This window comes from Spodoptera frugiperda, chromosome 13, assembly GCF_023101765.2.
Source record: "Spodoptera frugiperda isolate SF20-4 chromosome 13, AGI-APGP_CSIRO_Sfru_2.0, whole genome shotgun sequence".
NCBI lineage: Eukaryota > Metazoa > Arthropoda > Insecta > Lepidoptera > Noctuidae > Spodoptera > Spodoptera frugiperda.
In genome coordinates this window covers 9779185-9807039 of record NC_064224.1, presented here as the reverse complement: position 1 = coordinate 9807039, position 27855 = coordinate 9779185, and the positions used below count along the sequence as shown (strand labels likewise).

The 27855-nt window shown below is 34.5% G+C and overlaps 1 protein-coding gene across 4 annotated transcripts in view; it reads right to left on the bottom strand.

Moving 5' to 3' along the window:
- LOC118270582 (ABC transporter G family member 20) overlaps positions 1–27855 on the bottom strand; it is a 106888-nt gene that overhangs the window by 55884 nt on the left and 23149 nt on the right. The window contains exon 1 of one of the 4 annotated variants that reach the window (XM_050698113.1): positions 14925–15243. The exons of 2 other annotated variants lie outside the window; for them this stretch is intronic. In XM_050698113.1, coding sequence (XP_050554070.1) covers positions 14925–14935 — 11 coding nt within the window. In that variant the 5' untranslated portion in view covers positions 14936–15243. Of the gene's footprint in view, positions 1–14924; positions 15244–27855 lie in introns of those variants that run through there. One more of the 4 variants, XM_035586214.2, reaches the window with a different exon arrangement.

Sequence of the window (27855 nt, the reverse complement as noted above, 5' to 3'; positions counted from 1 at the left end):
CTCGAAGGGCGCCAGGGATGCAAGTAGAACGGATACTGAACCGCCGTATTAGTATTTGTAGGATTACTGTTTTAGAAACTAGATGTATTGCATATAATATGACATCATGCTCTTCCCCAAAAATCTATGTAACAAATACGGAGAAAATGAGATGTATATATTATTTTGAAGGTATATAAAATAGATACTAGGCGAAGTGAGATTAATGTCTTATTTTTGGAGACTGAATTAACGTTTTTTATTGAAAACAGTATAACAGATATTTTATCATATTAAAACTAGTTTACCCGTTATGAAGATAGATTGTGTTAAAATACAATTGTGTATAAAGCTTCAATAACTAAATAAATGAGATTGCCTAGAAGAGAGTTTCTTCAGTTTCAATGATCATGGGTCATTAATTACTATCCAGAGCTGCGGACTGCCTAGCGGGTTTACCGGGACTCCGGCTAGAAAAGCAGGAGTAGGAACAGGGTGGTTTTTATTCAGTAAGAGTCTGACACTCCCTCTCGCCACGCCCAAGGCAAGAGAAGTAGCTAAATGATTTCCCTTCTTAAAAAAAAGATTATAGACACATTAGCTGTTTTGAAAACGAATCCAAATGTCCTTTAAGGCCCCAGTAACTCTAACCACAACCTAGGTTCTTTAAACTGCAGTTCTCACAAAGCCTGTAAGGTCACGCTTGTACCGACGTCGGCCCAAAAACTGACCGGATTGTTTTCACTAACCTTGGAGCGACGTCGACGTTGCGATACATGTTTATATGCGCGGACGCATGCTACGAAGGTTTGCAGCGTTGCAACACTTATTACGATCTGGCAACAGCGCAATAGTGATGACACCAGGACAAGGTTGTTCAGGGTGTGATAGGTTCCGGCAGGAGGACTTAGAGGGAAGATAGGAGAGAGTGCTAAAAGAGGTTTGAATTGCCTAGGCATTCTATGACATAATATGAAAGGCATGGGAATACCATCTGAAGTTTAGCAAAATCAGCATCAATATGATAAAGTGTGAGAGAGCCATGCTTCGGTACGAATGGGCCGGCTCTACTGAAGTGATACCACGGCCTCACAGAAAACCGACGTAAAAAATCTCTTGCGTTGTGTTTCGTTGTTTGTGTGAGGTTACCGGAGGCCCAATTATGACTTCCCAATCTTCTCAATCCCCAATTCCCCAACAACCTATAAATTCCTATCCCCCAAAAGGCCGGCAACGCACTCACTCATCATGTGATCCGTCTGTTCGTTTACCGGCTTACACCATTAAAAAAAAATCATTACCATAACTTTCCACGATACACTGAAATATACATCAACCAGCTTCACCAATCCTTATGAAGTAGAAAGTTCCAATATAAAGGAAAATTACTCTTGAAATTAAGGCGGTACTCGACCACGACTGAACAAGTTTAAGTTAAAGTATGCAACAACTTGTGTTTACTACGGACCTTGCTGTGACCTCAAATTTGAGGCCAAGCTTGCCATCATTTTATAGGAATTTGGTTGTTTACGCAGAATTGCACGTACATATATATGACGTCACATAAAACTACGAAAACCAGTATAAACTGATCTTTGAATGTGCGGAAATATGGAACAAAGAGAGACCATGATAGACTGGTTTTGTATAGTTCCATGTATGTATATGTGTGAACATAAGTATTGCTTCATTTGTGTCTCGTGGTGGGACATAGTGGGAGAAGATTTAAGGAGCAATAATAACATTATAGTATAGAAGAAGTCACAATCAAGAAGATAATAGAATAGACCAAATAGAAGTGTTTTTTCATAAAAATGGAGGAAATCTTATACATTTTGAAAAACCAAGGAAACAGTCTCAGAAGTAGTACTTTAAAAAAAATTGAGAAACTAAGAAAAGAAATACTTATAAAAATACAGTTAAACGCTCAGCGATATTATTACTGATATTTTCAAAACAACTGAAAACAAATTACATTTTCAGAAAATCTCCACAATAAGTTTTTTTCAAAACAAAGAAGCTATTATACCTAACTTATTCATTCGACTTTTGACACCAAACTCACTTATTTTATACCTTCTTATTATCATGATATAAAGTTCATTTTAGCACCGACTTTTTATTATACCTTATACACATACACACATCCTTAAGTCCATGCCCTAAGGTTCATTTTAGCTGCAACTTTTTTATAAAACCCTTTATACACACATACATTCTTATGTCTATGATATAAAGTTCATTTTCGCATCGAATTTTTATAACATCTTTACACATGTACACATCTTTATGTACATGGTATAAGGTTCATTTTTGCATAGATGTTTTTAAACCTTCAAGAATTGATTTTCGTCATTGGTTTTAAGACAATAGGTGTGAGAAAAAATTGCTTTTAGATAAGTATTATATAAGGTGTTGCGAATATCTTCGTTAGTTGGTATATGGTACATAATAACATAGTAATTGTATATGATACAATACAACATAGTATTATGGTTGTTCATTTTGTAAGAGATTAGTAGAGGAGGTACTTTTAATTAGTTTAATTTTTTTGTCAGTTATGTAATTTGTTTTATCGTTATAAAGGGTTATGTTAGAGTATATTGAAAATACATATGTCAGGTACAATAAAATCTAGACTAAATGGTAGAAGCGATTTTAACCTCAAAAATAGCTTTTTGTAGTTTCGGAGTTTGTAAGCTCAAATTTGCCGTAGGTAGGTGGCGCTGTCTTCAAGTGTTAAGTCATTTTTATTAGTGGAGTCAATGTCCATATGTATGACTATTAAATCTACTTGTAAATTTTAGAATAGTGTTTAAAATCCTTAAACAAATACTCCTTTAGTATCTGTCAATAGACTTACTCAAATATAATGGTCGATTATTGCACAAGTAGAGTTTACTCAACGATGACGTCATAGAGGTCATTGACCGCATTAACAGTGTTCTCTTAATACCTAACTTAAACCTTCGTAATTACAATATATAAGCGAAATTTTTTTATAAAAGTGTACTCCAAAAACGCGTTGATGTCTTTTGTTAGTAAAACTGTTTTGGGCAAAGTTTTCCTTTTTGTACTGTAAATCACGCAATCAAAATCAAGGTTTATACTTTTTTTTAGTATATAGTAAAAGAACATCATGAATATTGTAATGACTTGCTGTACCACCGTCAGAATGACTCGACGTTAACTTTAAAATATTAGGTATAATTTTAAAAAGTTTGTTTTCAGGTACTCAATGACAAATACGAATAAATTATTCAAGTTTATTGCGTCAGTATAATTTATTTTGAAAAATAACATCTCAGGTTCTTTTGAATAAATAAAGAGAAACTGTACAATGTGGAAAATCTTATTTATATTTTTGCATGAATTGATCGGGCTGGGGAATTTCGAAATAAAATATATTAATACTAATGTACTATGGTACAATATTTCCACTACGGGTATTCCCATACCCTTTATTACATATACTATGGAATGGAAAAATCCATTATAGAGAAGATACTGGATTTTGTTTTACATTCATAATAATACTTGATCGGAAATACCAACATAATATATCAACCAAACTAAAACAGCGGACTGACTAGCGGGTTTACCGAAGCTCCGGCTCAAAAAACAGTAGTAGGAACGGAGTTATTTTTAGTCAGTATGAGTCTAAAATTCCCTCTTACCTCGCCTAAGTTGGGAGAAGTCAATGGAGGATTCCCCCCCACCCCCTTAAAATTTAAATTATATACGGCCATATCACAAACTACCAAAATAATAATCTATGAATATCACAAAGAATTATTCAGTGCCGGAATCTAACCTAATGCACCAATCATGATATCAAACCTTTGACTCTACACTCCACAAATAGACACACCTACAACACTAATACTGAAAATCAATCAGTAAGTATATATATCGCATACTAAACAACCCACAAGTCTGCATGTTTGCGCTAATCTCCTAAACTACTGAACCGAATTGGAACAGGCTCGGTTTCGACAGCTGCCCTTCCGACCGACTCGATGCATACGCATTACATTAGGTAACTGAGTGCTCGATCGAATTATAATTGTATGTATCACGGATTCATTGTTCCTGTTACAGTTTATACTATTTTTTATTTTTATTTTTTAGTAAAGTTATTCTCCAAAACGGTAGGTTAAAGGGGGAAAAATATCGAATGACTTCTCCCGCATTGGACAGAGCGAGGAGAGTCAGACTCTTATTGATTAAAAATCACGAAAAAAAATAATAATAAATGTTGACACATGAGACTTTAAAGACAGTGTTAAAAAAATCATTTTTGCACGTGCAAAGCCGCGGGGTAAATATAGTGAAAGTCACAATCAACAACATTCCTCAACTTGTCAGAAGTTACTTAATTAAAAGTGACATCATTTTAATTACCTTTTGCAAAACATTTGAATGATCTTGATCATAATCCTTGGTAGAAGGAAACAATTTTCGATTTCCCCATAACACCAGGCAAAGTCATTCAATCCATTTTAGACGAAGTTTACCTTCAAATTGGCATTTTTGTTAAAAACTTCCGAACGACACTTATAAGGACTTTATAAAGTGTCGAAATATACTATAAATAGTATTTAGTATCTTATACAAACCGCCTACGGAACCAATTTGACCTAGATTCTGAATTACTAAGTTGTTTACCTTTTAGGTCTTTTGTAGACGAACCACTTTATAGTTGCTGATACAAGCAACATACGGCCGCGTTTTTTTTTTTTAAATGCACTATGACGTGTCTCCTGTGTCGTAGGGGCGTTAACAAACATACAAGTTCAGATGCACATATCACCCAGACCCGAAACAATAATTTGTGGATCACACAAAGAGTTGCTCCGAGCGGGAATTGAACCCGCTACACGTTGTGAAGCCAGTTGCTCTACTATCATCGGACCAACCAAGCAGTTTACCAGCCTCTCTTAATATAAATAAGGAAACCCTTAGCTACGATAGGTGACACTTAACCATATTTTGGTTTTTACCAACGTATATGTGACAGCTAAAGGTACAGGCAAGAGCTTAGTTTTGGTGCTTCTACATGTTAAATAGCTCTTAATTTAAAAATGCTTTAGATAAATGTGGTTGCTATAAATAGCCGTATATAAATAAGTTATGTGTGATTGAATGCAAGTTGCTGATGTTGAAAGTTGCTTGTCTGCATCGAGTGTTACGTAAACCATTTGCACTGAATTTGTTTAGTTAGGTAGTGCTCGGAATTTATGACTGTCGAATACCTATTTTGAGTTATGCAAAACATTTTAATATTATTAACGGTATTTTTAGGTTTTGTATGTATGGTCTACACTTTAGACAGACATTTATAAATACTGGAAAAACTGTATTTTAATATATTCAAAAAACTTAAGCACATTTTTGAAAAATATTTAAATTAGGAAGCGTAATTCCAACAACTTATTTCACAAAACTTTCCATTCTTTATTATTATTCACAATACCTTACATTGCATAGCAAGAAAACTACCACAAAAAATATTTCGCAAATCTTACATCACTATTTTAACCAATAAAAATGTCTATTACATGAATTTCGCATACTTTAGCCACGCCCTGTACATTCTACCGTGTTACAAACCTTATCTACAATCCGCCTTTACAATACCACCCTAATCAGAGCAAGAACGTCTCAACACTTCATTCTTCTTACATCGCCGGTTACATAACGCACTCAATTACTAATTACATAACAAAAACAGAGATGGAATGTATCCAACTGCTATCAATACACTGCGGGACAAAAAAACATGGCCGCCCGATCGATTTTTGTTTTTTCGACAGCGATGACGCAAATATAATTTGCTGTTATTAAATGAAAAATGCCACTGACGTAGTTTGGACAAAAAATTGTTTTGGTGTATAAATAAACAAGATTTGAAACTACCTGTTATGTTTTGTTTGATGAATTTTAGATTTTAATTGTTATTGTTCAAGGTTTATAATAAATATTGTGTTTTTGTAATTGAAAGTGTAATAAAGCGATAGCGATAGCTCATAGCGATAACCTAGCGTGAATAGTTCGTTTACTTTATTGATTAATATTAGTATAATTTGGTGGCACGGGCAGTGGATCGCTCGATTCCCTGCATTATGGTTGAGTTGGGCGGTGTTGGTGTACGTGTCATGTTCGTGAACGAGCGTTGTCAACTGGGACTGGTCAGCTCCAGACTGCATTGATTTTGTTGTCCTCAAGTTTATTTTCTTTTTCATTCACTTTGACTGAGTATTAGTTTTACATTGTTCTCACATAATTGAAGCAATCGAAACAATGTAACCAAGAATTGTATTGTGAATCTGATTGAAAAAGAGTAACCTGTGGAGTTTCTTGCTCGTTCTTCTCCATAGGAATCTACACTTTGGAACGATTAATTAGTTTCACTAGAGGACTGACCGACAGACAGACGTTATTAATATATTTGCTTTGACGTTCAAAAGTGCCTTCCTGATCTATTTGAAATAAATAATTTTGACTTTTGACTTTTGACTAAATGTCAGTAGCCTATTCTTATCATTTTTTTTGTTATTTAATCCACAAGACGAGATATGATATTGTTACATAAGTTTATAACATATTAACATTTAACAATTTAAACAAGTTCTAATAATTTAACTACATGCAAATTTGCAATCAGTTTATCGGGTTTTTAAAAGCAACTTAATTATATTTATGAAGTAACTTAATATCATATAAACTGGTTCATTTGTGATTTTTTAATCTTTCCTTAAGTGTAAAATAGAATAAACATTGGCGTCATCGTAATAAAGTAACGACAAAAAAGTTGTTAACCATTTTGTTAACCTTCATTTAAATGTTGTTACATCTTCGTAATTATTACTTTTATATTCCTACTTTTACTGGATTTTAAGTTCTAAGCAGAAGTAGGAACGGGGTAGTTTTTAATCAGTAAGAGTCTGACTCTCTCGCCTCAAGACAGGAGATATGATCAGATGATTTTCGCCCTCAAAAAAAATGGTCAAGCAAAATTATATAAAACGCGTGTTATTCACTTGTCCACATGTATAATACATAGTATTGGAACAAATGCAACATAAAATATACGATAAATATAATTTTATTGTATTCGGTACGGAGTAATAGTTTCGCCGTCTATTACATGAAAATTGTAGCATTACGTAAAAATTTTCTTATACTAGTTATACTGACATATTTTCCATATAAAATGGTCCAATTATACTAAGCTAAGCTGGTACTAACACATGGTAAAACAGGCTCTTCGACATCAATGAAATTAACAGTGATAGCAGAAGCGGCGGGCATTGGCATGACATGGAGTGAGGCGAAGCGGGAAGCTCAAGACCGATCGAGATTAAGGACCTCTTTGCACGCCCTCTGCCCCATCTAGGGGACATAGGACCTTAAGTCAAGTAAATTATTACAAACATTCATACAACTATCAAATTATTTTAAGTGCACTGCTGACATTACCAAACTGTCCACTTTAACCCACCATCTGATAGAAATCATAAAGACATTAGTACCCAAAGGCACGTCCATCTGGCACCGAAGACACTATAATATGCCAGCTGTACGCTACCAAACTACCTTTGCGCATGCGCCAAAATCTCAAACGAAACTGTGCAAATTACTGTGGCTTACAGTGTACATGCAAGGCCGCTCAACAATATTACTCGATAACATTGTAATAACGACTTTATTTTGTAGTGGTTAGAATATATTTTTCAATGTGTTTTTCGTAATAGAGAGAAATCATATCCTTCTAAATGCATAATTAGTTGGGTAATGTATTATTAGTTAATGTTTTTGAATATTACGGTTTGTGAAATGTCGTACAAGAAACATAAAGCAGAGAGAATCCTTTCTACTGAGTCATTAGATATTGGAAGTCATCCGATGACTTTGCATAAAACAGTGGAATGATTTCATAAATTGACGTATTAGTAATCGGTCTAAAGTTTAATTTCCAGTAAGTTTCAAGATTTTAACTCGGTTTATCATCTCTACCTTCGAGGAATAAATTACATCATGGTGTTTTTTACCCTGCCACCCGTTCTTATGCCATGGGTATCTTTAAGATCCGACTAATGCACTACACATTTGGCAGATATCGGTCAGGTGATTGACCTGAACCTTTAAAACCTCTAACACAAACCCCAAACACCGACCTCCAACTTGCCTGCCAAGTGCCAAATGTGAAGTTGGCAAACTCTTTTTTACTCATAATATGTAGAGGAGGCTCACAATGTAATACTGGACTGTGACGAATTGTTGATGTTAAATATATCATCAGATGCACTTATGAATATTTGCAGACCCGAAACAACAATTTGTGGATCACACAAAGAGTTGCTCCGAGCGGTAATTGAACCCGCTACACGTTGCACCACTGTACCAACCGTGCAATCAATTTAATATTTTTATCGATTGTACTCAAGTACTTTTTGTTTTTATAATTTTTGGACAAACAGACCAACACAGCGGGCAACCTAAATTAATTTCAAAAGTATTTAACCATAAGGTTTATTTTTATTTGAACCTCATCAAGTAAGGGTGTAAGTGAACTCACGACATAGGTCACCTTTAAGACTATTGACCTAACAGTGGTTTGTCCTAGAAAATTACCTCTAAGGTCATTTCCCTCAATACTGAGTCATAAATTGTAAATATACGTGTGCTGATAGCTGTTCAATAGCCTCGTTTCACGGCTTCATATCTAATTCATAGAGTAATTATATAGAATTTATACGGAAAGACAAATGTACCAAGAACACACCAGTGTTTCATAAAATAATTCACTGGACACTTGGCAATTATATTATTTAAAAAACGTTTCATTTCTCCAAACTAGTATATTAATACGCAGATCCACGCGAAACAACATGTGTTTCCTATAATTTAAGACAAACTTGTCATGACAAGCTTGACATTGATTATGCACTGCTAGTTCCAAAGATAAGCACCTTCAAACATACATACTCTTATACTATTACACTACTGTACACTCAGTAGGCATATACCGCTATTATACACACTTCATATAATAAGTACTAACCTAGTACATAATATACAGCTATAAGTATTCCATAAATAGGTAGCTTTTTGTGGTCAATAACCACTTCGCGTGTTACGGTCCCATGTAGTACAGTTCACTTATAAATTATGAAAACATTTCGTAGTTTAATATCCAAATGTTCTATAGATGTTGTTATTTGATTATGAACTTTATTTGACTGGTCTACAGTATCAAATCTTTTAATCTGAAATTTATTATGAGACTGGTATATGGCAATAGACTCGGGGTGAGTGAAATTACAAAGGACTTATACATATAACTGGTGAAAAGAGGTTATATTGTGTACTAGCTAATACCCGCAGCTTCGCTCGCATGGATTACAGACGTTATGTCTTTTTGAGTACATCAGCTACCTGCCAATAAATGATCCGTCAAACTCGGTGTAGCTATTTTAGAGATTGGCCAGAACAAACAAGCAGTCAGATAATCAATATTACAAACAGACACTACCATTTTATTTATAAGTCTAAATATACACCTCCATCTTTGCCTCTATTGATTAAAAAGCCGTGACATTATATTGTTATTATATTGCATGGTAAATAAAATCTTATTCAAAGTTTAATTGTTGTGTTTTTGCTTTGCGTAATGAGCGGTTAAAGGTGTAGGTTTGGCCTTAGATGCAACGCGGAAATGACCCTATAGGCCATATAGGTGTAATACCACGTCATAATGAAAATTAGAAGACTAAATTATAAGTTACTAGGTAAATTACTACGCCCCAACAGATCATCTACTGTACTAGTAGTATGTATTGCCTCTATATATGTGCATTGTGGAATAAATGATTAAATTAATCACTACATTTGTATGCTTAAGTCTTCGAACAACGCAACGGATTTTGATCTTGCGTCTTTTTTTAATAAATATAATGATTTAAGAGGAAGGTATATCACCATTGCACCTATGCGAAGCTGGAGCGGGTCGCTAGTTAATTAATAAAATTAATAAATGCTTTGACACTTGAAAAAGGTTTCTCAAATCACAATTGAACCTTCATAATAATAATGATATCATAAAAAAAAAACATAAATTACCTAGTAACAAAGAAATACTACGAAAAAATATGTCTTAACTACAAAAAAATACTCTCAATCCTCATAACAACAAAAACAAATGCAATTACAAACTAAATTTTGTATCCAATAATGGAAAAACAAAAAATCAACAATATAATAACCAAATTTTTTTGTTCATACAATTTTTGAACCGCCAAAGTTCGCGCTAGATTTCTACAATAATTTCGCAGCAAACAACAGTGAGTCGACAGAATGACGCGAGAGGTCGCCTCTGTCGAAACTGACAGTTGCATAAATCATTGTAATCGATAAATCGATTCATCACGATCAATATTCGGGTAAGGATAGATTGTAAATGAATTAACAGTATCGGTTTTGAATTTTAGTTAGTTTTTGTGTTTGAATCATTTGATGGAAGATTTTTATCCAAGATATGAAACAGTCATTTGATAAAAAACTACAGAAAAAGAACCTTATTTTATCTCTAGAAACAAACAACCAAAAATGTCAGCGTTCAAGCATCTTAAAAGGTTTTCGCATGAAGCAAATACAAAGAGGAGATGCTATAATGTGATTGTGCACTGTGACACAAACAACAGCCCTGTCCTATATTATAAGTAAAAAGGTGTAGACAGGTTATAAGCGCTCAGAAAGTGGCAAATTAAAATGTAAACAATCAACTTTTTTTAATATGGGACCGCTAGATAGAACAAGAACATAGAGAATAGCGTGGTTTGTAACGTCCCGCGCTCCCCGTAAAGTGTCACGCATTATGTTAAAGGGAAGCCAGTTATGACATCTTTTCTTAGTATTTGCTTCACAGATTTGCTTCATGGGTTCACCGTTTTCTGTCCGTCTAGCATCCAATTGAAGACAACAGTTGCATCTACATTTTTTGGTCATTAGTATAATTTGTGTGGTTGGAAATACCCAGTAGCACTATTTCTATGTATTCTATCGTTCTAGATTTCTGATCCGGAGCTGCGGACTACCAATCGGGTTTACCAGGGCTCCGGCTCGAAAAGCAGGAGTAAGAACGGGGTGGTTTTTAGTCAGTAAGAGTCTGACACTCCCTTTCGCTTCGCACAAGGAGGGAGAAGTAATTAGATGATGATCCCCTCTTTAAGAAAATCGTTCTAGATTTTGCAAAATGTGTTATTAAGGGAAAATATTTAGTTCTGGTCTAAAATCTATTTGAAGATGTATCAAATATGTTAATGACACTGGCCATAAATAGAAAAAAAATATGTACATATCTACAATCGTCAGACAGACGTTCTATTTTTGAAATGACTAAAATGGCGTTAAGAATAATTTTTTGTTTAGAATAAAAATTATACTTCACATTTTCACATTTACGTTCAAATTGCAAAACCTTAGTATGAGTTTACTTTACGTTTAAAGTAATGGAAACGAGAGCGCGTTCGGCTCTGTGATTGATTAGTTTATTCGACCCAGCCAATCAGAGCGCCGAACGCACTTATTTGATACGTAAAGCTAACTCGTACTAAGGGTAGTAATCGTGTTTTTTCCACGACTGTATTATACATAGGTATATTTATGTTCCCTTGCAATGCAGACTCGTCTACTTACAATAGCTTGCGGTTACAAGTACAGTTACTCACAAATGACTCGTTATTAAAGCAACAACTCTGACGTCATTGCAACAAGGATGCGATCGTTTCAACCCAATTTTTTTCGTATAAGTCAATGACCTCGGTGTTCGAGGGAATATTTTTAAAAGTATTGAAAGCCAATATTGTTTCTTTTCTTTTAGATTCTGTGCTGTGTGCACTAGCTGTTTACCAATTAAATCAAACCTGCAACTCTATTTTGGTAATGTAACTTTTAGATTCTCAAACAATAACGTTTTCTTCAGTATTAAGTGACTGTGACGTTAATATAATTTGCTATACTACATCAATCTGACATGTTTATGAGACTAAGCTGCTAAACGGCTGTAGTCATTTTCATGAAATCAGCCAAAAGGGGATCCAGCTCGAAAAGCAGGAGTAAGAAGATCTGCTTATACGGCATTGGTTTGTTTTCAGGATTTTATTTCATGGATCTATGGCGGTTATAACTGGGGGATATTAAATAATAATATTGTGTATTTTTCCTTTATAGCAAAAACTATAAAGATACTCGTGTCGCATAATTACATCGCATATACCAGACAATTACATACTTATAGATAAAAATTGTTACAAGCAGGGAAATAAATTCTATGAAATATTTATTGTTGATGATTAAAAAAACAATTAAATTATTAAATTCCATCCAAGTACTTGAATGTGTAATTAACAAATGGTGGAATGTTAGGAATTGAAAGATTCTTAGTAAATCATTGTATACATACTTGTATGTTTATTTTATATGGGATAAGTTGGCAATAGGACAGACGGATCACCGGTAAAAAAAACCCGCAATATGACAATAGTTACAAGTGCTCTTTCGGCCATCTAGGAGCTAACCCCTAAGGATTGGGTAATTTTCGGATTGGGGGTTGAGTTAGGTTACCTAACTTATACAGCGAAACACAACACTGTTTTTGTTCCACTCTGCTTTTCTGTGAGGCCGTGGTATCACTCCGGTCGAGCCAGCCCATTCGTGCCGAAGCATGGCTCTCCCACACTTAAATTATATACCTAAATGTATAAATGTGAAAATTGATTAGTTTGGATGTTTGGATTTTTGTTCATCAATCACACTAAAACTTCTTAAGGGATTGTGACGAAAATTGGTATACAGACGGAGTATGAGCTGACTCGGGTAATAGAAAGGGACTTATAACACAAATGATGAAAAGTGGGTTCTTCTTTACATGATTTGAGCTATTTTGCAAACCGGCCACTGGCCACTACATGTGTGGATCCGATACACGTGTTACCGCTAACGTAAGATCTTTTTCGATGTGTCATACGTAGCCATATGTAATAGTTACTTATTTTTACAAACACTAGAACTTCAAGCTGATATGAACTAAGTGTATTATGGATTATCTTGATATGCTGTTGTTATTTCATAATTTTATTCAATACCTATCTAAACGTCACGTGATGATCAGGGAATAATCTTATCGATTCCAAGCGGCGGACTACCTATCGGGTTTACCGGGGCTCCGGCTAGAAAAGCAGGAGTAGGAATGGGATGGTTCTGGTTCTGACACTCCCTCCTCACCGGAGAAGTCATTGGAAGTTTTTCTTAAAGCAAATTCATAAATAATAGTTTATAAGTTATTAATCAAAATATGTTAATTAGGTAGTGTCGGCTCTATATATTAAAAAAAACGTTTCAAAAGTAATCGTCTCACGTGTGTGATGTTATTCAATCTGCGTTGTGTTTGAATAAATTCTTGTTTCCATACTAGTCACGTGTATTCACTGGGATATTTCAAAAACTAATGTCTTCTATACACAAATGGTCGATTCATTAAATATTTATGTAGTCCTTATTAAACATTTAAACCTTACAGATAAAGCCAGTGATAATATGTATTAAGTTCAACAGTTTATTTGTTTGAGAGCGCTTAACTATGGAAGTGATGGAGTGATTTGGATAATTCTTTTTGTGTTTCGAAGGTTCGAGTCTTTAGGATGATTTTACTCAAAATGCTACTGAAGTGTTTTTAAAGAAATCGCTGAAAAACTTGTTCAGTGGGCTTCACGTATTTTTCGGGAAATAATTTTAGGTCAAAAGAATAACCCTTTGCCATATACAATATATAAAACTCTACCGTTACTGTCTGACGGATAGACAACGCACAGCGAAATTTACTATATCTGGGAAGCTGAAACTTTGCATGCATATTCCTCAAGGAGTATAGGGGAGTAGTAAGAGAGGATTTCCACTAAATTCCCACGAGAACAGGAAAAACAGGAATCACCTATTTATGCGTATGAATTCGAAAACTACGGGCAAAAACTAGTGTTTTACATAACAAAATTGAGGCTGAACAAATTAATATATTTTACTCTACCATCTTAAAGCCTGTATAATAGGTATACATAGGTAAGAAATTTGACTATGTATAAAATTATATAATTACACACATGTTGAAATATATAATGTGTTTGTACTAGATATTAGTACAGAGCCTATGTGCTAGATGTTTTACGTTCATTGCGTAATTTTTTTTAAAGTAATTAAGCAATTTTTTTTTGGACATTAAGGATATCGTCAAGGTGATGTTGCTCAATATAGGCATGGAGTACACTTGCGTGTTGTGCAATTGAATTTAGTTTTTTATTGTTTATTTTGAGGCCACAATTAAGGGCAATTTGGGTCAATATGTTATCTATAGCTATAAGTAATGTGTTTGCGATATATGTTACCATGGAAAATCCCAAGAACACGTGCTAATTACAAAATGTGCGTTTGATAGCTCGTAGAGTGTAGCCGGCCAATATTTTTCGCGAGATAATAAAGTTATTACTCTACGTCGCACGATTAGTGCTCGAGTGTAATCGATTGAGAAATTAATCGATGTTACTACATCCGCTCCGATAGTAAATTAAATAAGAAATGTAATGTCTGTTTCTATTTGTTTTATACATAAACTCAACTATTTCTACATAATATAACATTTCATTATCTAATGGCGAATCGCTATGAAAATTAATTTCTGGGTCAAGTCGAAAGTGACCGAACGGCATCCGAGTTAGCCGAAGTTTTCGCAATGCGAAATATTTGTTTGCTCAAATTCTGGCCAATTTGTAAATGTCATAAAAATTGAGGTCGCCTGCACCAGTGGCTTCGATAAATGATTAATTAAATACAAATTCAATCACAGCCGTGATTATTATGCTAATCACTTAACTTAATATTTAAAAACTTACGTTATAAGCATCTCGGTGGCCTTTGGTCAGCTTCCTTGTATCATGTACTCAATTCACAGCACAGTACACAGAAACAAACACCAAAATTAACAAAAATTATTATAATTAAATGTAAAAACACTCACACACACACGTAACGTGGAATTTGCGTAAAGGTTTACGAAACTTTCTAATTCGTGGCGCGAATTTTGTGGCGCGAGTGACCAAAGACGTGTGATGTGCGGCGCGCTCAATCGCTGACTGCTGCGTTCCGTTTTCGCTCACAAGCCGCAGCGCGTTCTTTTTTTTTAAACCGGCTCCTACAGACTATAACACTGTCTTACTGGCCAGTGCGGCGGCGTGTCAAGCAAGAAGGTATGACGCAAGTAGTTTCGGCAACACTGGGTTTTTTAGTTGCCCCAATCGGCACACACACATTTATAATGCCTAACTTTATTCGGTCTCAGCGCTAATTTCGTATATTAATTAGATTGAAAGCCTTCAGCTAGCGTGTTGTGAATACATTTGGTCGCGCGATGTTTTGCGTGATACTTGAGACATTTCCTCTCTCCATGTGAGATGGGTATCGCGAATCGAATCGATTAGATCTGGTGATGTGATCCTATGCTCTACACTCCATCGTAACATTGAATGTAACGCGTGTTAGTTGCACTGCTATTATGAGACAAGTTTTAGTGAAAGTCTTACGTAGATATATACTGCCAATTGCCATTATTATCTAGTTCAACTAAGAGTACTTGTTCTTGCCAAAATACAGGTACAATGAATCTGATTAATGGGCAAAAATATCTAGCTAAACATATTTCAAAAGACTGATAGACAAGATTAAGCCTTATCTAGTAATACATAAGGGTCAAAGCGTGTAAACAATTGTTGATGAGCTAAATAAATAAAATAAAAATATGACAAACATTATTTTTCTAAACAAAACACTATCTACCCACCTATTTTTAGCCATTCTTAATTTTAATGTAAACATTTACCTACCTATTTCATACAGCATGCAATCGATATAACTACATTAAGATAAGGTTTATTTTTCAATACCATTCGACCTTTTAATGAACTAATCAAAACGCATTAAACAAGTACGTGTTGAATTGATGATCTTAATCTGTTTGAATATTGCTTGAGTCTGCACAAACCAATATGTTATACATAAAGTCAAGTCATAAAAGTTACATTTGAAGCAACTAACTCAGACTAAAAGTAAAATAATATAAAACCTTTTAAAATAGAAGACCGAATAGAATCAGTTTTTACCCGATTATTTGGTCGCAAAATGCATTAAATTAACACAATATACATATATGATATAATTCCTTTTTGTGAAACAAAACACACATACGTACATATTCTACTTTTATTATTAAATTAAAAGTATTCTTATTAAATCCCTTATTTTATTTTCCTTGTTCTACAAAGATGTGATATTTAACATTATCTACTTAGACACTTAAGAACCCAGAGCTACGGACTACCTAGCGGGTTACCGGGGCTCCGACTCAAAAAGCAGGAGTGGGAACGGGGTGGTTTTAATCAGTAAGAGTCTGATACTCCCTTTCGCTTCGGAGAAGTAATTGGACGATTTTTCCCCTCAAAACGGCATACATATAAGAACAATATTGAATGATTCTCTAATATTGTATTTTATCTTTGTACTGAGAGACACAGTTCTGACCCATAAAACATAAACACCACAACTTCCTCATTCGCCAACAAGTACCAGTATATATAGGTATATATATGTATATAACAACTATCATATATTACTCTTAACGTAATATTATCCACTTAACCACAATCCTTCAACAAAATGAACTAAACACATTCTAAACTGTAACGCAATACATAAAACTAAACGCCGCCCCATCTAACTACTGACCGCGACACGGATTGCTTAACCGCGTGATTCACTTCCAACTAAACATGCCACCTCATTTATATATACCTTTTATTTTCCTATGGAGGTAAGCAGAATTGTTAGTTATGTGCTAAATAGATATAAACATAATAATGTATATTTCTTTGTAAATATTACTTCGTCATGCCTTTTGTACCCTTAGTATGAGTTTGTTTTACGTTAAATGAAAATTAAACGAGACCGCGTTCGTCGCTCTTATTTGCCGGCGCGAATGAGTCAACCAATCAGCCCTCAGTTCTCGGAAAAGTAAGGTAGAAAATAAACGTTAAAAACATCATAATTCGACACCAGCAATTTATACTACGCTAAGTCCAAAAAGCGTACTTTACAGTAGAGGCGTTTAAAGGGAAAAATATGATAACTTTTACATTAATTAAGATACTTTTTTGGAATTTGGTATGCTTAATATTTAATTTATTCATTATAATATCTCATATTTATATTTCCTTAATTATTTCTATTTTTTGATTTAGCGCAAGTTAGCCGTATATAAACGTAATTCATCAAAAAAATGTTACATCTTATACTCGTCTAACTTATGTTAGCGTAGTGTAGTACGGGAGGTCGTAGTGCATGATCAATCATCTGATGCATATTTCAATATTTTTATAAAGAACATGTACTTACTTACAAAAAGAATAGTCAACATACGATTAATAAACTAATTAATACGTTAACACATAAGTATTTACTATGTAAAAGTCGCTAAGTCGTTCATTTTACAAACGAACAAGTATACACACGAACGCACTAAACTACGCTAACTATGAGTTAGTGCAGTGTTGCACGGCCTTAGACCAAATTGATCGCCGCGCACACTCCGCTAATAATAGTTGGCGTAATATAAATCGAGTGATTTAAAAAAGTACCTTTACTTAGCGTTTTATAAGATTTGTAACTTTCTTATTTTTGCATATTTCTTCTCAATTTTTTTATGACGTATGTAAACACACATTTTAAGCAACTTGGCATAAAAAAACGTTTTTTCCAAATTTCGAGTTAGCGTAGTATAAATTGCTGGTGTCGATATCACCTATTTGAATCCAAGAAGTGATAGATTTCATTTTGAAACTATCGTTTATTTTTTCTAATCTAATTATATTTTCTGATTTATATAGTTGCGGGATCCAAAACAGTCATTTATGTCCCTGGAATGCCCAAATCAGTCCCAATCCCGGACTTCAGTGTTCCGGTGTTTTCATAGTTGTATCTACTGTAGATACTGGCTTACAGGAGTTGCAGCGGTTTCGGGAGGTTTGGGGCGGGCTTGTCCCAAAAAAAGATATACAAGCAAACATAATGGGAGACTTAGCTTTACTGGCAAGAAACTTAGATAAAAACAATTAATTTTAAAGAACAACTGTAGCCTCATTTTTCTAACCTTACTACGCACATAAAAGTGTCATATAATGCTATAAGAGGGAGCTTTAATGACTTAATTACAGTCGTATCCTGTGACACAGAAACCACAGCATTGGATGAGCTGTATGACACAATAATTTAAATTCTTACAAATACAATGTACTAGCTTCTGCCAGCGGCTTCGTCCGCATTTCTGTGGGATAAAAAGTATCCTATCACCCAAATGAGCTCCTACTCTGTCTGTATTCCGGAGCTGTGATCTACTTAGCGGCTTTACCGGGGTTCCAGCGCGAAGGGCAGAAGTAGAGACAGGGTGGTTTTTAGTCAGTAAGAGTCTGACCCTCTCTCTCACCTCGCCCAAGGTGGGAAAAGACATTGAATGATTATTAGAACTTATAACGGGATATTTACCATATTTATTCATTTTATCGAGTTTCCGATATTTCGGCACTGTTGCAAGCGCCATGTTCACGGATTATTTAAAGACATTGAATGATTTTCCCACTTTAAAAAAAAAACTCTGTCTGTATACCAAATTTCATCAATATCCGTTCACTAGTTTATGATTGACGGACAAACAGTCAAACACACAAACAAATATTTCGAATTTTAAAATAAACAAATGTAATACTAATTTACCCGACCCCATGATTCATTAATAGACTTTGTCCTATGAAGCAATGTCTTGAAATTAAATTAAAATAGTGCTCGACGTACTGAAAATAATAAAAATGATGTATAATTACTTATACAAATACTACCATATTATTTAATTTTAACATAATCTAGCAGAAACTCCAAACCTCACCAAGCCAGTTTATCTTCGACAAAGAACTAAAAAAACTTAATATTAACGACTGAAGTTCATCTACATAGTAATTAAGAACCCTAAAAAACAGGATCAACAATATATATATGTATAAACATGTATATAACCTTCGAAAGCTTAGTGCTTGTATAACTTGATATATCGCAAGTCAACCTATACCAAACTGTCAATTCCTTTCATTGGATTCTCGACTTTATATGGTAAATGGTAAAGTTGAATATATAATACAGTATTTTGCCAAAGAGGAGGTTGACCTGCCATACATAAGTATTTATTTATAAATCTCAGGAATTCGACATCACGTTGAGCAACCGGTCGATAAACGCGAACCTAAAATTATGAGCGGCGGATAAAAAAATATTCTGTTATAAAATTTAGTGAAGATTAATATTTTTTTATGAATCCTGATTATTTCTTTTTTATTATAAAACACGTTATTAGCTCGTATTGTAATATTATAATGTAATTCTGTATAGATTATGTAAATAAGAATACAATCACTTAATCACTATAGCTACATATTTGTATTTGTTACATTGTGTATACCCAAAAATAAAACTGCAGCATTCAATTTTCAGATGTCGTGTTGGTTCGGACGTTCAAGACATCTCATGCGTGAGAGTGCGTGCGGGTTTGAAACCTGCCAACAGCAAGTACCAATGTGACTTTTTGCGAATTATATTATGTACCTTCTAAGATTATTTAGACACCATTGACAAACAGTGAAGGAAAACATCGTGAGAAAACCCTTATAAGCCTTACCCTTCATAATTATAAGTTTGAAATCGCCAACCCACATTGAGCAAGCGTGGTGATTAATGCTCAAACCTTGTCCGTGCGAGAAGAGGGCTTTGGTCAGCAGTGGACACTTATAAGCTGTTGATGTTGGTTCAATTTTCGATGACGGCTTCTCAAACATGCCTCTACCAAGCTTGGGGTTTGTAATAATCCATTAAAAAGGCCCTCTTCATAAGGATAGCCAATAAGACAAAGGCTATTACACTCAAACGATGTATTTTATAACAAAAATGGCTCAATTCTCAAGAGTTCCGGCGGCTGTCCTTGCGACAACCAGTTTCCTCGGACTTTACTCCCAACATATACATTCAACAGTTTACTCAAACATATACATTCTGTTTGCATAGTATATGTCGATGTAGGAAACTTATGGTGTGGCAGAAATTTGTAATAGTTGAATGACTAATTTGTAGAATAGATTTGTGGCTGGGAATTTCTCAATATGGCTGTATTATGGTGTACCCATGAAATGCGTCATATTTTAGTAGGGATGATGACAGGGTACGACAATATAAAAATCTATTTATTCCGTCAGTTAGGTAATGAAAAAATATTTGTCATATAAGATAACAATATTTGGATAAAACGAATCAAAGTTTAGGAATGGGAGCAAAGGCGTCATTTCTACGGATACAACGTAGCCTAAAAGTGACATCACGCGATATTTCAAATCGATAAATCTTTGAAAGTATTTGTTTCCGTAAGAAAATAAAAAATATGTGTCTGATGTTTTAAAATTATCTCAAGATGGGCATTAAAAATAAAGATTAGTCATCTATACCCTGTTATGAAGAGATTTAAATATTACACATTAAAGTAGACAATAACATTAAAATCTGACTGTTGATCCTTTCGTAAAGGTGTTTACTTGACCCAAACTATAGCTTCCCTCGCAAAAGAACGACAATTTTTCGAATTCCTACACGAATATTCTAGTGTTTTCAATAACAGTTGTAACTGTAGTACCTCAATACAAGTTTGCTAAACGAAACCAGACCGCATTGGGCGCTCTGATTGGTCGGTGCGAGCGCCGAACGCGCTCTCGTTTCGATCTCGTATTAAGCCCTCAGATGTCAGATGGTATAATACTTTCATCGGGTCGTTGATGTAATATTTGACATTTCATGTCTACCCGTCAAGAGTTATAAATAGTGACGATCAATCGTCTCGTTCTTTATGTAAGAAGATGAAGTTTCTTGCTCGTTCTTCTCCATTCGAAGCTACACTTTGGAACGAGCGCCTAGCTTCACTGACAGACAGACTGACGGACAATTCAATATGACGTTTTAAAAGTGCCTTATTTTTAGGATTAATTGAAATAAATGCTTTGACTTTGACTTTGAAGATCTCTCGATCTCTCGTTCCTTCTCTATGTAAGAAGGAACCTTTGTCCGTCAGACTGATATTTGTACAAAATATTTTTTAAGGCTATAAAGATTATATCTTCATAACATTTTTTATACAATATAATATTGTATAAGTACCCAGAAATGGACGGCAATAAATCATTGCTTAAAAAAATAAAGAGAAAACTTGTTTTAGAATGTAGGCACATATATACATGTATATACATACATATATACATACATATATATGTGAGCACGTGACGTCAAACGTGATTCGGTAAAAACGTTGACATACAGGTTTTATTTACACGAGAGCAGACGAGGAGCGACACTGTGACACTCGGGTTGGTCGCAAAAACCAAGGTGGAGACTATAAAGACGTCACAGCAAATTCGACCTTAGCACTTTTGAAATAAAAACGTGTAATGTTTGACGTGACTTTGTAGTTGGTAGGTGAATTTTATTTTTAAAGTTAAGCAATAGTAGTTATTACATTATACAATCAAAAAAGGCAAATATGGCAAGAATATTATCAAAATTAAAATTGCGTAGTCTCTTGAAAACTATCTAAAGAGGATGATCTTTATTTTCAGATATAATCAGTTAATATATTCGTTAATATATTTTTAACTCCACATTCCAACCAAAACTCGATTAAAAAAAAATAACAAAGCATCCAAAATTTCCTCCACTTAGTCAAAACATCATCATCAGCCGAGAGACGACCACTGTTGAATAAAGGCCTCCCCCTTAGTCCTCCACGTAAACAAGACATAGGGTTTTTAAAATACTGACAGTACTACCACACTTATCTTTTACCCAAGGTCCAGTCAATACCAGTCCACATTTCGGTCACCTGAACTGCCAAACATCCTCTGCGTCCTTTAACAGTTTACTAACAAGTTAGCCTTATACCCGTAATTACCAATATACCGGTCATCGTACACGGTCACATTTGGCGGTCAATCAAACAGATTATATTAAACTTTAAACTATTCCATACATACTGCTCCAAATTATTTGTCTCATTTTTTTCGTTTGCTACGAACTTGCTACGCGGCTACGGGCGTAGCGGCTACGAAGCGTAGCTGGGTCGTGTTTTCGGGATAATGTGTGTCTTTATCTATAATGTGTATGTGTGAGTGTCTTTGAAAATGTGTACGGTATGGAGTTTACATAGAATGAAATTGTTTTTATTTTGTTCAGTGTTGAAATGAAATGAATATAAGATCGTCATACCAAAACTGACTCACTTTTATAATTAGGTCAGTTGTCAAGCACACTTAACTTAAAGCCACATAATTATAGTTTGCGTACTTTTTTTGATACATAATTGCTAAAATCATCCTATAGTATCTACAAAGAAAGAAAGAAAAACAGTTTATTGCACCGATTACAGAAACAATAAACATAAATAATTGATAAAAAAAAAGTATACACGGCGCAAAAAAGCCAGTACTCAGCTAAAATTTCGTGACCCGAGCGTGATAGCTAGAGTCGCGTTTTGAACACTGGCCCGACGTTAATGGTATTTTAGTTACAAATCAAAACATCAATCATACCTTCCTTCGAAATCGCACCAAAAACCTTCACCATCACTAAGTAACTCTCCGCCAAACGTTACAAGTCCAAAAACTAATAGTCATCATTAATACATACGTCAAATTGACAAACATATATATATGAACATATATCTATTGATATATAGACATAACCTTCATTTATTGGTATTTTTTCTAACTGAACATAATATTTAACTCTATACTTGAACTCGACAAGGTTAAATTAACATATAAACCTCGTTTATTTCAAATTTAAGCAGAAATTATATGAAGACAGGTTTTTGCAAAGCCTATGACGTATGATAATGAGTTGGGTTCAAACCTGCTGCGGGCGGTCTAGTCTAGTCTAGTTACCGGGGCTACAGCCAGTGCCGGCGTTAGTGGGGCCGATGGCCCAGGGTGACAAATTCTGGGGGCGCCAAAAAAATTAAAAACTACTACTAACACTTGATATTGCTTCCCTCAAGTGGGCGCCACAATATTTTCGCCCGGGGTGTCAGCGGCCCTTACGCCGGCACTGGCTACAGCTCGAAAAGCAGGAGTAGGAACGGGATGGTTTTTAGTCAGTAAGAGTCTGACACTCCCACTCGTTTCACCCAATGCGGGAGAAGACATTAGATGATTTTCCCCCTCATACAAAATCATAAATGTGATAATTCAACTGAACTATCTAGGTTCAGCAACTATCCTGGTTCATTATTTGACTGGTCGAATGCTGAATCCAGTAAAAAAATGTAACAAAATGTAAGATTTCACATTACTTAAGTAGCATTCACACAAAGATTTAAACTCAGAACCAAGCCAAATAAAAAATTAGGAAAAGATAATAAACAAACTATTCAGTGACAATATGTCGAAGATATTACTTTTCTCTCCGAATAAAATTAATGATTTTGACTTTGACTTTGCTAACTAATGTCTATAAGTACGGATTTAAAATACAAAAATTGTTGATGTCCAATGTCATTAGTGGACTTAGAAAAAAAAACATTTTAATGTACAAACCACATTGTTTTTGGTTTATTGCGAAAAATTGGAAGTTATATGTCTTGTCATCATTTACATAATTATGTAAAAATAAAGGCTAGCCAGTGATTTACACGCGTTATATAAAAAAAATATACTAGCTAGCTTCCGCATGCGATTTCGACCGTGAGGTATTTATACACAATATTAAATTATTTATTTTTTTGACCTACTAAGATAAACTAAAACTTAATTTAGTAATACTTATATTTTAAAAAATATATATGATTTTTTGTTTCTTCCATTCAGTAAGATTTTAATTTCAACTGACAAGGTAAGGAATGTTTCTAAAGTAATCAATAACGTTTCTTTTACAATTAATTTACCCAACAAAAGACAAAAAAGTACTATTTTCCTTATTCTTAAACAGAAATAACCTCCATTGAAAGAAGGGCCGAGAACGCTTAGTGAAAGTAATGAACTAATTCTATCAAAATGAGTGTAGCAGTTTCGGAGATGCGCCCAAACAAACGGACTCGAAAGCGTAATGATGATATTACGATAACGTTAAATAACATTGTTATTATAACATGATGTTGTTACAAAGTTGTTATGTAACAGATTGCTTTAATTTTTGTAATGGCTTGTAATACTTGTAATGTTGCTTTGTCATTTGGTCCAAATACTGAGGGTTTAGTACGAATTTGTTTTACGAAAGCGCGTTCGGTGCTCTGATTGGTTGGTCCATTCGCGCCGGCCAATCAAACCGTCGAACGCGCTCATTTCGTTTTAGTTCAACGTAAAGCAAACTCGTACTAAGGATACTGACTGTTAGAAGAAGTTTAGTGTTTTGATTGTAGGATTCCCAGTCTGCGTATAATTTACTGACATTTAAGGGCCCAGTTCAGTGACAGTGGACATCTCTCGGCTGATGATGATGATGATATAATTTACCATGATTTTTAGAAATCAATGTGATGTAATGGAATTCAATAAGGAAGATAACTAAATCAAGACATTTGGTGAACATATCACTATCATCACGATCATGTCAGCCATTAGACATCCACTACTGAACCTAGACCTCCCCAGTCCACCACAGATTCCAGAGTCCCCAGTCCACCCAGTAGGGCTGATGCCTGATCCGGAGCTGCGGACTACCTAACAGGTTTACCGGGGCTATAATGAAAGCAAATGAAAATCTTGTGAAAGATAAATAGTATAATATATACTAAAGAATTGTGAGAATTGGAAGGAAAAAGGGAAGTGTATGAGACGTGTTTATAGTATCTAAGGGAAAAGATATTCATTGTAATCATCCGTTTATTTCCGCCCATTGCTGGATACAGGATGAAGATCTCTTCAATAGAAGTTGTGAGAATTGGAATCGAAGCGTAAAAGGGAAGTGTATCGAGTTTATTGGATGACTCACTAGATTTTTTATGAAATAGGGGCCATTGCGGCACGGATGAATGCCATTTCTGTGCAATAGAAAGTACCCACTTTGCCCTACACTAGATTTGTTTATGAAATAGGGTTTGCGGCACGTAATGCCATTTGTGTTATAAGTCCTTTATATGGCAATCCATACATCGGGCACAATTTCAGAAACCGTGCTACTACTGAGGAATTTTCGAAAAGCCGAAACATGCCTAATAATACTTTTCTCGACCCAGGAATCGAACCCAAGACCTCTTACTCGGCAGTTACATTAGCGACCACTCGATCAACAAGGCAGTCGGCAACTTTTATAACACCTTATATACTTATTACCTTATATTCTTAGCACGAAAATATTTTAATTATATCTAACAATAATGATTATGTATGTATGTATGAGTGCAATATTTGCATAAGTTCGGTTCTATCCCAGTTGCTGTAATTTCTACTGAGATTTAAATGCCGTAAACGTCATTATTTTCCACTTTCTATTATTCGCTCTCACTTCTTATTAAGCTGGTCATTATATAATGTTTATATAGAACTGTAACTATACTCTATTTTAAATATATTTTAGTTAATTAATGATTCATTGTTATTATGTAATTCTCTTTGTAATTTTCAAAACACTATAAAAGGTTAATACATAATATACTAGCGACTCCGGTGCAATTTTGTCCGCTCTGTGCGGCTCCTATTAATTAAAGCTGATGTTTAACAACCTTCTTTGATAAATTGACTATGTAACACAAATGTATTTGTAACATAAACATATTTTTTCAGTTTCCAGTAGTTCCCGAGATTAGCGCGTTCAAACAAACAAACATGCAAAAATATCTTCAGCTGTATATTATTGAAGTAAGTATATCCATTCGAAGCTACACTTTGGAACGAGCACCTAGCTTCACTGACGGACAGACTATTTATTTCTATATTTGTTGACGTTTCAAAAGTACCTATTTATGGTTTAATTGGAATAAATGATTTGACTTTGACTATAACTATAAATATAGATAAATACGATTAATTAATAACTCGCGGCATATAAACTACACACAGTCGAAAAAACAGCCAATTCAATTTACTAGTTTTACTATAAGTTAATCACAGTTTAACAATATTTCCGTAACAAAAACTATGTTATTACAATTTAATAACATAACGTTGTTTTACGACTGACGTCTGCAACTCTGTAATCAATTTGGTGACGTCAAAATGGCGGATCAAATTGATGCTCTGTTCCTTATAATCGGGACAAGTTCCTACAAGATAATATGTGTGTAAAATAAAAATAAAGTAATAAGTGTGTGAGAGCCATGCTTCGGCACGAATGGGCCGGCTCGACCGGAGTGATACCACGCCCTCACCGAAAACCGACGTGAAACAACGCTTGCGTTGTGTTTCGTTGTGTAAGTGAGGTTACCGAAGGCCCATTTTCCCCCTTCCTAATCTTCCGAATTCAAGCAATCAATTTCCCAAGTTTTTTATTCTGAAATTCTAACACATACATGTTCTTGTTCGGAAAGCCCTTAATTTAAAAAGAGATTAATATACTAAAACTAATTTATTTGGTACAGTCGAAGTATAGTATCCGAGCAAAGACGATGGATGCAGGTGGCGGCTTGTCGTTCTACGTGGAGGACTAAGGGGGAGGCCTTTGTTCAGCAGTGGACGTTTCTCGGCTGATGATGATGATGATTAATTAATTAGTTATAAACAATATAACAAGTATATTAAATGGCATTGCATTGGGTGTAGAAAGATCTATTAAAGCCATGTTGGTATTATCAAATCCATACTCGACACTACACTTATATAATATTTAAAATTAGAAAGTATGTTTGTTTATTCGTCCTTTCTTCACGTCACAACCGGGCGAGTATAATATAACATGACATATTGTCTCTTTCTAACTCACTTTCCTAAAATAGGAATGGAAGTTTGTATGGAACATTCCGCAATTTACAAGATAGAAAGCTAAAAATGGTACCTATATTGACTATTTGAGGCTAACAAAAAAAACGTGCATCATATATTTTTTGGAATTGTACCCCCAGTCTTTTAAATAAACGCGTACGCAACCGCGGGCAGATATCTAGTAAAGAAATAAAATTAAATAAATAATCTTGCATATATAAATACTATCCTTACACCTTATTAACACACAACCTTTCCTTGCTTACATAACATATATACACCAGTATAAACCACCAATATATATATAACTATATAAAGCCATTATATACAACGTGTCACGTAGCAACGTGTATATAAACACGTGACGAACATACAGCCTTCAGACGAGACCTGTGACCCTCTACAGACTGTCAAGGTGGCAGCCATTTTACTTCCATATAAACAAGGTCCCTATTTATTCAATAATATTATATAATATAACATAATACGTAATACAACTTTTATCACCAACCTCTTAAATTTTCAGGAACCCTTAAGCTTAGATATCTGACACTTTTCTAATGACATTTGTGAATTGGTAAAGAATGGGGTAAATAAATTTAATTAGAACATTTTCCCGACAATTATTCACCTGTTTTACCGTTATATACCGGGTGCTATATTAATTTCTGTGCTGAATTGAAATTACGCAAATAATACTTTGCACAACATGAAAAATCTAAACTGAGACTTCTACGCTCTACAGTCCCGCTTCAGTCATTCGTCTCAACCAAATAATATGTAAGTA